The 13,280-nt window shown below is 46.1% G+C and overlaps 1 protein-coding gene across 1 annotated transcript in view; it reads left to right on the top strand.

Moving 5' to 3' along the window:
• LOC309565930 (uncharacterized protein) overlaps window positions 1-13,280 on the top strand; it is a gene marked incomplete at both ends in the record, with an annotated part of 53,823 nt that overhangs the window by 10,494 nt on the left and 30,049 nt on the right. Inside the window, 2 exons of the mRNA XM_082270960.1 lie at window positions 6,538-6,667; window positions 11,055-11,841. Coding sequence (XP_082127086.1) covers window positions 6,538-6,667; window positions 11,055-11,841 — 917 coding nt within the window. The remainder of the gene's footprint in view (window positions 1-6,537; window positions 6,668-11,054; window positions 11,842-13,280) is intronic.

Below are 13,280 nucleotides of genomic sequence, written 5' to 3' on the forward strand. Positions count from 1 at the left end.
AGAGGTGGTTGGCATTGCTTTTACTACATGCTCTTAATCCTGTGGTTTTTAATAATAGGTTGAATAGATTTTTATTATTAGTAACAAATGTCAAAAACAATGCAAAAATAGTTCTCCTAGGTGAATAAAGTATAACAGGCATAAAAACAGTCATCAAAGTAGCAAGGAAATTTCACTGAAAAAAACATTTCTCAGAAGGAACCACTCACCATAGGAAGATGATATTGTCAAAATAGGCACAATTAAAGGGTTAGGGAAAAGAAGATCAAATAGCGAAAGAAAATTAAACTGAAAAAAAAAAAAACTGGTGTATAATATGCATGGGGAAAAGAGACAAAAGATATGGAAACATAGAAAAACATAGAAACAGAAGAGAAGAGACAGTAGAAAGAGAGAGTTTAAGAAATAGTAGTGGACATTAGTTACCTTGACATCCTATTGTTTAAGTCTGTTATTCAGCTTCTCCGAAGAGGCATAGTTTTTTAATAAAAGATTTGTTTTTATGACAGGTTATGCTATGAGCTTTGCCTTTGTCAGGGTCAGGCTCGGAGACCAGTAGCTATAGTAGTAGAGAGGCTCCCACCGGCCAGCTGGATAAGTACAGAAGCAGGTCACCCTGGCAGATGACACAGGCTCACCTGAGGGGCAGAGTCTAAGTACTAACTGATGTTCACCAGAGCTCTTGATGGTGGGGATGGGTTTCAATGACTGTTAGTACCAGGTCGCAGTCCTCACGATATCCCCACCAGGAGGTAAGCAAGCCAGGGTCCAGTAGCAGATAACGCATGTAGGGATAAGCTGAAGCGTAGTCAGTAAACAAGCTAAAGGTCAGTAATGAGTGGTTGCAGGTTGGGATTAAGCAGAAGGATAGTCAAGGAACAAGCCAAAGGTCGATAACGAGAGCAAGATAAAAGCTGGAGAGCGCCAATAATCTTGTAAACTGGAAGTGCAGAGACATGACTTAAATCAGGAAGTTTATGGGAGGAACAAAGAGTTCAAGGTTCAAGAAAAAAACGGGTTCAAGGCAAGACCAAGAAATTGTCCAGGGACCTGTCCAGCATCACCAGACACAGCAGAGTTTACAGGTTCACACCCGGGTCCCAGGCGGCTCAGCAAGAAGAGACATCACTAGACACAGCAGAGTTTACAGGTTCAGACCCGGGTCCCAGGTGGCTCAGCAAGAGGAGACATCAACAGACACAGCAGAGTTTACAGGTTACCAACCGGGTCCCTGGTGGCTCAGCAAAACGGGACATCACCAGACACAGCAGAGTTTATAGGTTCACACCCGGGTCCCAGGTGGCTCAGCAAGAAGAGACATCACCAGACACAGCAGAGTTTACAGGTTCACACCCGGGTCACAGGTGGCTAAGCAAGAGGAGACATCACCAGACACAGCGGAGTTTACAGGTTCACACCCGGGTCCCAGGTGGCTCAGCAAAACGGGACATCACCAGACACAGCGGAGTTTACAGGTTCACACCCGGGTCCCAGGTGGCTCAGCAAGAGGAGACATCACCAGACACAGCAGAGTTTACAGGTTCACACCCGGGTCCCAGGTGGCTCAGCAAGAGGAGACATCACCAGACACAGCAGAGTTTACAGGTTCACACCCGGGTCCCAGGCGGCTCAGCAAGAAGAGACATCACCAGACACAGCAGAGTTTACAGGTTCACACCTGGGTCCCAGGTGGCTCAGCAAGAGGAGACATCACCAGACACAGCAGAGTTTACAGGTTCACACCCGGGTCCCAGGCGGCTCAGCAAGAAGAGACATCACCAGACACAGCAGAGTTTACAGGTTCACACCCGGGTCCCAGGTGGCTCAGCAAGAGGAGACATCACCAGACACAGTAGAGTTTACAGGTTCACACCCGGGTCCCAGGTGGCTCAGCAAGAGGAGACATCACCAGACACAGTAGAGTTTACAGGTTCACACCCGGGTCCCAGGTGGCTCAGCAAGAGGAGACATCACCAGACACAGCAGAGTTTACAGGTTCACACCCGGGTCCCAGGTGGCTCAGCAAAACGGGACATCACCAGACACAGCAGAGTTTACAGGTTCACACCCGGGTCCCAGGCGGCTCAGCAAGAAGAGACATCACCAGACACAGCAGAGTTTACAGGTTCACACCCGGGTCCCAGGTGGCTCAGCAAAACGGGACATCACCAAACACAGCAGAGTTAATAGGTTCACACCCGGGTCCCAGGTGGCTCAGCAAGAGGAGACATCACCAGACACAGCAGAGTTTACAGGTTCACACCCGGGTCCCAGGCGGCTCAGCAAGAAGAGACATCACCAGACACAGCAGAGTTTACAGGTTCACACCCGGGTCCCAGGTGGCTCAGCAAAACGGGACATCACCAAACACAGCAGAGTTAATAGGTTCACACCCGGGTCCCAGGTGGCTCAGCAAGAGGAGACATCGCCAGACACAGCAGAGTTTACAGGTTCACACCCGGGTCCTGGCAGCCACCTTCCTTTCTATGGCCCATATATAATACTGCTGAGAAAGGTTTCTGTGATGGTCTGTTTTGACTGGATTTCAAGGATGGTCCAAAAGCACATATGACCTCACTGTTTGGGGTGCTAGGCTTCTGGTAAGAGGCTCATTATTGCATTGGTGGTGGAGCATTGAAGTTGTCATGGGCACACTGATTGAATATGGACTTTTGCGTCAGGTGAACTTGTCACATTGTTTAAAAAGTTTATATTTTTCCCCTCGATCATCATCACTCTATCGCATTGTTTAATGTTGTTATTATATTGTATATGTGCATATTTGTTTTAATGCGTCTTCTTTTGTTGGCATTTATACTGCATATTTTTATACTATTATACACAAGTGGTACATAGCGGAAATTATTTTAAGGAGGTTGTAAACCTCGGTCCTAAAAAAAAATTAATAAATAAAAACATGTAAGACAAAGACATAAAGAGCTAGTATGCATCCCATACTAGCTCATTATGAAATACTTACCTTAAAACGAAGCCCTTCCAGCGGTGCGCGCTCACTGCTGAGACGGCCGACGTGTTCACCCATCTTCCTTTTGGGTTGGCTTCCTCGGGCCTTCTGATTGGCCGGACCCACGATGATGTCCCTCCCAGGCATGCACATGGGAGCCACCGTTTTCGGCACAGAGCTCTGAAGGAACGGCATGGGCGGCCGTTCCTTCAGAGCGTATGCGCCAGTGATGACACTGGCTGCATGTAAAGTAAATATCCCCTAAAAAGTGCAGGTTTAGGAGATATTTACAGTACCTGCAGGTAAGCCTTATCATAGGCTTACCTATAGGGAAATTTACTTCCTCTTTAACCACTTCTGGCACTGCATTAATTTAACTGACAATTGCGCAGCCGTGCGATGTTGTACCCAAATAAAATTTATGTCCTTTTTTCCCACAGATAGAGCTTTCTTTTGGTGGTATTTGATCACCTCTGCGGTTTTTATTTTTTGCGCTATAAACAAAAAAATAGCAACAATTCTGAAAAAAACAACAATATTACTTTCTGCTATATAACATTCCCAATAATAAAAACAAATATATCAAATTTTTTCATCCTTTTAGGCCGATTTGTATTCTGCTACATATTTTTGGTAAAAAAAAAAATCTCAATAAATTTATATTGATAGGTTTGAGCAAAAGTTATTGCGTCTAAAAACTAGGGTAAAGATTTATGTAATTTTTATTTATTTATTTATTTTTTTACTAGTAATGGCGGCGATCAGCAATTTTTAGTGGAACTGCGACATTGCGGCGGACGGATCGGACACCTAGCTGACATTTTTTACACTTTTTGGGGGACCAGTCACATTACTACAGTAATCAGTGCTAAAAAATTTGCACTGTTACTGTATTAATGACACTGGCAGGGAAGGGGATAACACCAGGAGCAATCAAAGGGTTAAATGTGTCCCTATGGGGTGCTTTCTAACTGTGTGGGGGATGGACTTGCTGCATGAACACAGAGACCTGTGTTCCTAAATAAGAGGAACACAGGATCCCTGTATTCATAACTAACAGAACAGCGGTCTGCCGTGTTTACAACGGCAGACCGCCATTCTGTCTCCATGGGGAGCGATCGCAGCTGCCCCTGTAGCCAATCGACTCGCGCGCCCTCCATTTCCACTAAACAACGTACAGTTAGTTTGTTTCATGGAACAGAGCCGACTTGCCACAGTATATGTACTGCTGGCGGTTGGCAAGTGGTTAAATAATACAGTACATGTCCAACTGAACGTGACTAACTACTACTAGCTATATAATGACCACAAGAAATGAGAACCTTCATGAGACCATGTAAAATAATTTAAAGACCTTCTGCTCAGCCAAGATACCTGAGTTTTTGAAGTGACTCTAGAGGTGTAGAAGCTTCCAATCCCCACCTCTGCAATGGTTCTACTGTATACCATTTGGGAGTGTTAAAGCATGTACACCCTATTCCACTTTACACACATTGCTATTGACCAGTGAGGTTGCCCATCACAGTGGTTGCCAATGAAAATGTATGGTGGGGGGGGGGGGGGCAGTGCTGTATCTTGGCCTAGGCCAACAAGGCTCAGGCCTAGGGTGGCACTTTGCAGGGGGGCAGCAAAAAAGCTGCACCCCGCAGGAAAACAAAAAAAAGCTCACGCACGAAAAGGGTCCCCGCCGGCTTGCGCTACACTTTTTATGGGACGATATGGGCCGAAGGGCAGGGTCCAGGAGGCAAATAAAGCAGTCACACTGCTACCTGCGGGTCTGATAATACCGGCCGGCGAGGACATTCAGACAGACCACAGGCCGTCGACCACACTTAATACAACTGGCCCGACGTCTGCCAATGCTAATAAGTGTGGCACTGCAGCCTAATGCTCCGCCTACCCTCCTCTGACACCAGGTATGGCAGGCATCATGTCAGTGATATCATTTTATTTCTTTAAACATCCTTGTCCTTGAGCGAGCATACCGAATTGCATCATATACAATTAAGACTTTTAATTGTATATGATGGCAATAATATTTTGGACCTGCTCACCTTATATGTGCTATCGCAATATGTCACTGGGTTAGTAAGATTACTCCTTTCTTTTAGGATATTTGGACTTATGTTTGCTGCCACTGATTGTAATCATAGGATTATTTCATTTATTTGTATAATGACTATGGACTTCCTAGTCATACAAATAAGTGAAATAATCCTATGATTACAATCAGTGGCAGCAAACACAAGTCCAAATATCCTAAAAGAAAGGAGTAATCTTACTAATCCAGTAACATAAGGCTGTACTAATGGACACTAAAAAGGCTGCACTGATGGCCACTGATGAGGTGGCACTAATAAGCTGCACTGATAAGGCAGCACTGATATGCTGCACTGATAGACATTGATATGCTGCACTGATGGGCACTGATATGCTGCTGGTGATGGGCGCTAATAGGTTACACTGATGGGCACTGATGATGCAGCACTTATGTGCACTGATGAGGTTGCACTGATAAGCTTCACTGATGTGGCTGCACTGATATGGTGCCCTGATAGGCACTGATATGTTGCACTGATGGGCACTAATAGGCTGCACTGAAAAGCTGCACTGATGGGCACTGATATGCTGCTGGTGATGGGCGCTAATAGGTTACACTGATGGGCACTGATATGCTGCACTTATGTGCACTGATGAGGTTGCACTGATAAGCTTCACTGATGTGGCTGCACTGATATGGTGCCCTGATAGGCACTGATATGTTGCACTGATGGGCACTAATAGGCTGCACTGAAAAGCTGCACTGATGGGGCTGCACTGATAAGGCAGCACTGATGGGCACTGATATGATGCACTGATAGGCTGCACTAATGGGCACCAATAGGCTGCACTGATGGCCACTGATGGGGCTGTACTGATGGCCACTGATGGGGCCGCACTGATATGCTGCATTGATGAGGCTGCACTGATGGGCAGTAATTAGGCTGCACCGATGGGACTGATGAAGCTGAACTTAGGGGAACTGATGAGGCTGCACTGTTGGGCACTGATAGACTGTGGTTGTGGTCTGTGGTTTACAGATGACAGGGCGGGTCATAAACAGAAAGGGGTGTGGCCTTTACAGGAAGGGGTGGGTCATATTTAAATTAAGGGGTGCACAAGTTTAGTCAGGCCTAGGGCAGCACAAAACCTAAATACACCACGGGGGGTGCAGGTCCATAATCTATGGCTAGGGACATGTGGAATGTTGCTTTATGCTAGTCTGTGATATCTCATTGTCCAGGCACAGCCAGCACTGCAAATTATTTTTTCAAAAGAGCAAACCTCTAAGCAGATGGCAGTTGTGCTACTGAGTTAATCAAACAGCTGAGGTTTTAGTTTAAATTAGTGCAAAAGGGCTATGGTGGGTGGATTGGCATTCATTTTGTTAAAGATACACATGTCGTTTAAAAGAGAGACCCTACCTCCAGTCCAAACCAAAACCTTTGTCTAGCCAGCTTCATGCAAGAATATACTGCACTTGTCTTTTACAAACTATGTTGAAAATAACAATTTATACTGCTTTTTTTAAGGATTCCACAGAACTGTGCAACCACTATTAGGTTATTGGACCATGACCCCGATGGAGACCTTGTGACCTGCCGATATGGATATTACTCTGGGGAGTGCGGATTATGTAACCAGCCTTTTTATGTAGATCAGGCAAGTTTCTAATCAGCACAATGAAATAGCTGCTGGGGAACCCATGAGCCCCCGTTCACACTGGGGCGACCTGTCAGGCGACCTGGTCGCCTGACAGGTCGCCGTAGGTCGCCTTCCATAGGGAAGCTGCGGACCCGTTCTAATAGGAGCGACACAAGTCGCTCCAACTTAGAAAAAGGGTCCGGAGCTTCTTTGGGGCGACCCGGAGCGACCTGCATAGACTTCAATGTTATGAAGTCCGTGCCGGCCGCTCCGAGGTTGCGGTGCGAGCAGCACGCCGCGACCTATGAGGTCGCCCGGCAAAGTAGCGTCGCCCCAGTGTGAACGGGGCCTAATAGTTTCTAATTGATAATATATGTTTTGGTATTTAATAATAAACTGTTTCTTTATATATTTTGTATTGCTTAGTAAGCGCTCTGTTTTACAAGTACACATATTCTGTTAGATATTTTATCAATTCCATGGTATTGAGGTTGAACAGAACGTACTGCGATATATACAGTATTAAAGAAACTAGTACTGTCTTTTAACTTTTGAGTTATCTCTATCTAAAAAGAAATTCATATGGGTTCATATTTATACCTTAAAGGCCCGTACACAGGTACCGATTGTCGGCCGAAAAGATTCGGCCGACGACCGATCGGCCGATTTTCGGCTTGTTAGTATGATGCTTCCGACAGCCGACAGCGCACTTTTGGCCGAACAAAATCTGTCGTGCAAGCATTAAAATTTTTGTATGCCGACACCAGAACGGCCGATTGTTCGCCAGTCAGTACAGAATTCGGCCGACAGACAGCAGATTAGCAAGACTGGGCATGCTAAGAAAAGAAAAGACACAGGGAAAGTTAACCATCACATGACATCACTTCTGCAGTCGGCTGTAGTCGGCGGACAAAATTCTTGTGCAGTCTTTTGCACTTTTCAGCGGACACGACAGCCCTGGGACAAAAGACGGCCGATCGTCTTCAAGCAAGTTTTGTCTTTGGTGGGGGGGGGGGGAGCGCTTTTGATCCCACTTTGCTGTTTGTGTCATTTATCTCATTAGGACTGAGTGTGGGCTCGCAGCACCCCTGTCAGAATCAACGTTTATTATTTTTTGGTCTCTATACATGTCAGTTCTCAGTGCCAGGTCTCTTTGTATGTTATACCCTAATTTATAGATGCTATATCTTTCACGCAAACCAATCAATGTACACCTAATGGGTTTTTTTTTTTGGCAAAAACATGTAGCAGAATACATTTTGGCCTAAATTTATGTAGAAATTAGATTTTTTTTATTGGATATGTTTTATAGTAAAGAATATAGTTTTTTTTTTTTTTTTTCAAATTTTCAGACTTTTTCGTTTATATTGGAAAGATTAAAAAACCCAGTGGTGATTAAATACCACCAAACAAAAGCTCTGTTTACTAGAAAAAAAATTATATAAATTTCATTTGGGTACAGCATTGCATGACCGTGCAATTACCAGATAAAGTGTTACTGCACCCAGAACCTGCATTCACTATATCTGATCTCCCACGATACACAGAACATAGAAATGCAATTATTTTAGTAAATATAAACTGCTAAATACCTTTTCTCATCAGCAGTATAAAGTAGTCTTGTAACTTGTATGAGTTTCTAGTAAAGCTTGTAAGATGGGTTTTCATTCTCCCCTGACACTCTGTCTGGACAGTGCTGATTGGCCCTGTGCTGATCACATGCACTCTTCCAAGAAAAAAGAAAAACTCTCTAGCAATACACACCAAACTGAGCATGTGCAGCTTGTCCCCGAGCTTTGTATTATCAGGAAATAGATAGGGGACAGTGGAAGAAGAGGAGGATCAGAGAGACAGGATCACACAGCCTTTATACACAATGCAAAGGATTAACCCCACCCATATACACACTGATTTTACTGTTGTGAGTTTAGTAACACTTTAACCACTTAAGCCCCGGAAGATTTTACCCCCTTCCTGACCAGGCCCTATTTTGCGATTCGGCACTGCGTGACTTTAACGGACAATTGCGCGGCCGTGCGACGCTGTACCCAAATGAAATTGACGTCCTTTTTTTCGCACAAACAGAGCTTTCTTTTGGTGGTATTTGATCACCTGTGCGATTTTTACTTTTTGCGCTATAAACAAAAAAAGAGCGACAAATTTGAAAAAATAACAATATTTTTCACATTTTTTTGTATGAAATTCCCAAAAAAAAACGTAAAAATCAAAAATTTTTAACATTTTAGGCCAATTTGTTTCCTGCTATATATGTTTGGTAAAAAAAAAATCGCAATAAGTGTATTTTGATTGGTTTGCGCAAAAGTTATTGCGTTAACTCACTAAGGGAAAGATTTCTGTCATTTTTGGTGTTTTTTTTTTAACGAGTAATGGCGGCGATCTGCGTTTTTTTTTTTTGCGGGACTGCGACATTGCAGCGGACAGATCGGACCCTTGACTGACATTTTTGACACTTTTGGGGGTACCAGTGACATTACTGCAGTAATTAGTGCTATACATATGCACTGTTACTGTAAAAATGACACTGGCAGGGAAGGGGTTAACTTTATTGGTGATGCCGGGGTTAAGTGTGTCCCTAGGGGCGTGCTTCTAACTGTAAAGGGGTGTGGCTAGTGATGTAACCACAGAGACATACGATCCTACATAGCAGGACCATATGATCTCTGCAGTTAGATCAGGGAGAATGACAGGCGGCTTTGTTTACATTAGCCGCCTGCCTTTCTCCCTCTCCACCGGGAGATCGCGAGTGACCGGCGGACATCGGGTCCGCCGGTCACACGCGCGGACATGTTAGGGAACGAGCGGGGGACGGGAGCGCGCCTCCGGCGGCGCGCGCTCGCCCCCTAGAGGCTCTCAGGCTAGCGACGTAGCCAGAGGTGTATTTTGGTTTTGTGCTGCCCTAGGCAAGAATAAAATTGTGCGCCCCCCCATATACATTTTTCCCACTCATTTTTTAACGGGTGTAACCCCCTTCAAAATTGAAGAACTACAAGTCCCAGTATGAACCCCTGAGAACTCACGAGAGGGGGGGTAAGAGGGGGTGGGAGAGAGAGGGGGGTGGGAGAGAGAGGGGGGTGGGTGAGAGAGGGAGAGAGAGGGGGGTGAGGGATGGAGAGAGATAGGGGGTGGGTGAGGGAGGGAGAGAGAGAGAGGGGGTGGGTGAGGGAGGGAGAGAGAGAGTGGGGGTGGGTGAGGGAGGGAGAGAGAGAGAGTGGGGTGAGAGAGAGAGGGGGGATGAGAGAGAGAGGGGGGATGAGAGGGGGGAAATCGAAGAGAGAGAGAATGGGGGATGAGAGAGAGAGGGGGGTGAGAGAGAGAGAGGGGGAGAGAGAGAGAGAGAGAGAGAGAAGGGGTGAGAGAGAGAGAAAGAGGGGATGAGAGAGAGAGAGGGGATGAGAGATAGAGAGGGTGAGAGAGGGGTATGAGAGAGAGTAGGGGGTAGAGAGAGTAGGGGGATGAGAGAGAGAGAGGGGGTGAGAGAGGATGAGAGCAAGAGAGAGAGAGGGGGAATGAGAGAGAGTGGGATGATAGAGAAAGAGAGAGGGGGTGAGAGAGAGAGAGGGAGGGAGAGAGAGAGGAGGGGTGAGAGAGTGAAAGAGGGGGGGTGAGAGAGAGGGGGTGAGAGAGAGGGTTCTAGCAACCAGTGGCCAATAATGTCTCAGGTGGAGGGGGGTGGCTTTTCGGCTGCCCCCATGCAAAGTGCCGCCCTAGGCCCGGGCCTTGTTGGCCTAGGCCAAAATACAGCACTGGACGTAGCCCTACGTCACTTTGCCTGTACGGGGCTGACTGCCGCAGTAAATAGTCGTGCGGCGGTTGGCAAGTGGTTAAAGAAGCGCAGTGCTGAATAGCAAAAAATGGCCTGGTCATGAAGGGAGCTGAAGTGGATAAATAAAGAATATTTCTGAGTAAGATTAGACAAGCCAAAGGTTAAATCACCTTCACATTAAATCGAATAACTTATCTAAAAAAAATGAACTTGTATGTAATTCAAAAAGAATGTTGTTTTATGCACACAGAACATTGAAAATACAGATTCAGAAAAACAAAACAGACATATCAGTGCCGGTTCACACTAGGGCAACCTGGTCGCCTCACAGGTCGCCGCAGGTCGCCTCCCATAGGGAAGCTGCGGACCCGTTCTAATAGGAGCGACACAAGTCGCTCCGACCTAGAAAAAGGGTCTGGAGCTTCTTTGGGGCGACCAGGAGGCGACCGCCATAGACTTCAATGTTATGAAGTCCGTGGCGGCCGCTCCAAGGTCGCGGCGCGCTGCTCGCACCGCGATCTCGGAGGTCGCCCCTGCAAGTAGCGTCGCGGTTATGTGAACCGGCGCTCAAAAAAGAATTGCTTTCTTAACTGGTAACAATCTGTTTAACTTTTATTCTAGAGCCGTTGCATTATATCCTTTCCATCAGGGGTGCACACGGGCTCCTATGTATTGGAAATGGTTTTGGAAGATTATCCCAACAAAGACATTCACCTTACCTATTATGACGGGTCAGTGGTCTACAAATATAGGCCTTACCATCGTAAGACCCGAGAGGCACTCAAGGACTCAGAAAAGTATTGGTACTGGGATTTTACCACTGAAGAACCATGGACAGATTTATATGATGATTTCACAGATTTCGCAGAGACTGCCGCGATCCCGTATCCTGATTCTGAAACGCCAACCCCATTTTCAGATGTCACAGAAAAAACTACTGACACTACCGAATCTTATTACCCATATGAAGATACTACCGGACCCGATACTGATCTCCCAGAAACTACTGTAGAAACTTCTCCACATTTTTATACTACGGACCTACAAACTATAGCAGATTATGAGGAAACCACTGTTGTTCAAGAGACAACTTCTCAAATTTTCATTGAGGCTGTGACCATCCCATATGAGACTACCGAATCTTATTACCCACATGAAGATACTACCGGGCCCGGTACTTATCTCCCAGAAACTACTGTATTTACTACTCCACATTTTTATACTACGGACCTACAAACTATAGAAGGTTATGAAGAAACCACTGTTGTTCAAGAGACAACTTCTCAAATTTCCACTGAGGCTGTGACCATCCCATATGAAACTACCCAATGGGATTTCTACACATCTGTACAACCACCACTCTATACAAACTCCTTGAGTAGAATCCCTCTGCAGTTTTTAGTTGAAGGTGAGTTAAGAGACAACTGTCAATGTGGAACTAAATATATTTTGTGATATACTCTGAAAAGCGCAGTTTTCTGTAAGGCAGCCATGAAAGTGGTAGACCCTTGGTCCAGGGGTGTTTCTGGTTCAGGGGGACACTTTGTTATTTTACAAGCACAGTATACTTTCCCTTTTTTGTTTTTTGTTTTTTTTTGTTTGTTTTTTTATTATTTTTTTGTTTTTTGTTTTTTTTGTTTTTTGTATACTTTCCCTTTTACATCACCTGTGTAATGGAGTTAGGGCCAGTTCACACCATAGAAACGCAGTCCGGATGCGCTCCAGATGCTTTTCTGCATGAGCTTTTTGATGCGTTCAAATGCATTTTTGACACGTTATTGGTGCGTTTTTCATGCGGTCCAGTGAATTTTTTTCCCTCTTTTTTTTTTTCTTAATCTTAAATAGGGACATGTGTGCAGTGCTGTATTTTGGCCTAGGCCAACAAGGCCCGGGCCTAGGGCGGCACTTTGCATGGGGGCAGCAAAAAAGCCACCCCCCTCCACCTGAGACATTATTGGCCATTGGTTGCTAGAACCCTCTCTTTCACCCCCTCTCTCTTACCCCCCCCCCCTCTCTCTCTCCCTCCCTCTCTCTCACCTCCCTCTCTCTCTCTCACCCCCTCTCTCTTTCTCTATCACCCCACTCTCTCTCATCCCCCCTCTCTCTCTCTCTTGCTCTCATCCTCTCTCACCCCCCTCTCTCTCTCATCCCCCTACTCTCTCTCTCTCATGCCCCTCTCTCACCCTCTCTCTCTCTCTCTCATCCCCTCTTTCTCTCTCTCTCATGCCCCTCTCTCACCCTCTCTCTCTCTCTCTCATCCCCTCTTTCTCTCTCTCTCACCCCTCCTCTCTCTCTCTCTCTCTCACCCCTCTCACTCTCTCTCACCCCCTCTCTCTCTCATCCCCATTCTCTCTCTCTTCGATTTCCCCCCTCTCAACCCCCCTCTCTCTCTCACCCCCACTCTCTCTCTCACCCCCACTCTCTCTCTCCCTCCCTCACCCACCCCCACTCTCTCTCTCCCTCCCTCACCCTCTCCCTCCCTCACCCACCCCCTATCTCTCTCCATCCCTCACCCCCTCTCTCTCTCCCTTACTCCCTTACCCACCCACCCCCTCTCTCTCCCACCCCCTCTTACCCCCCCTCTCCTGAGTTCTCAGGGGTTCATACTGGGACTTGTAGTCCTTCAATTTTGAAGGGGGTTACACCCGTTAAAAAATGAGTGGGAAGAATGTATATGGGGGGGGGCGCACAATTTTATTCTTGCCTAGGGCAGCACAAAACCAAAATACACCTCTGCATGTGTGTTCCAGTGCGTTTTTGGTGCATTTAGGTGCGTTCCAGTGTGTTTTTCAGCATTCCAGTACAGTTCAGTGCAGGAAAAATGAAGCATGTTCTACTTTTTTTTCT

The sequence above is a fragment of the Pelophylax lessonae genome, assembly GCF_965119305.1.
Source record: "Pelophylax lessonae genome assembly, chromosome: 10".
NCBI classification, from domain to species: Eukaryota; Metazoa; Chordata; class Amphibia; order Anura; family Ranidae; genus Pelophylax; species Pelophylax lessonae.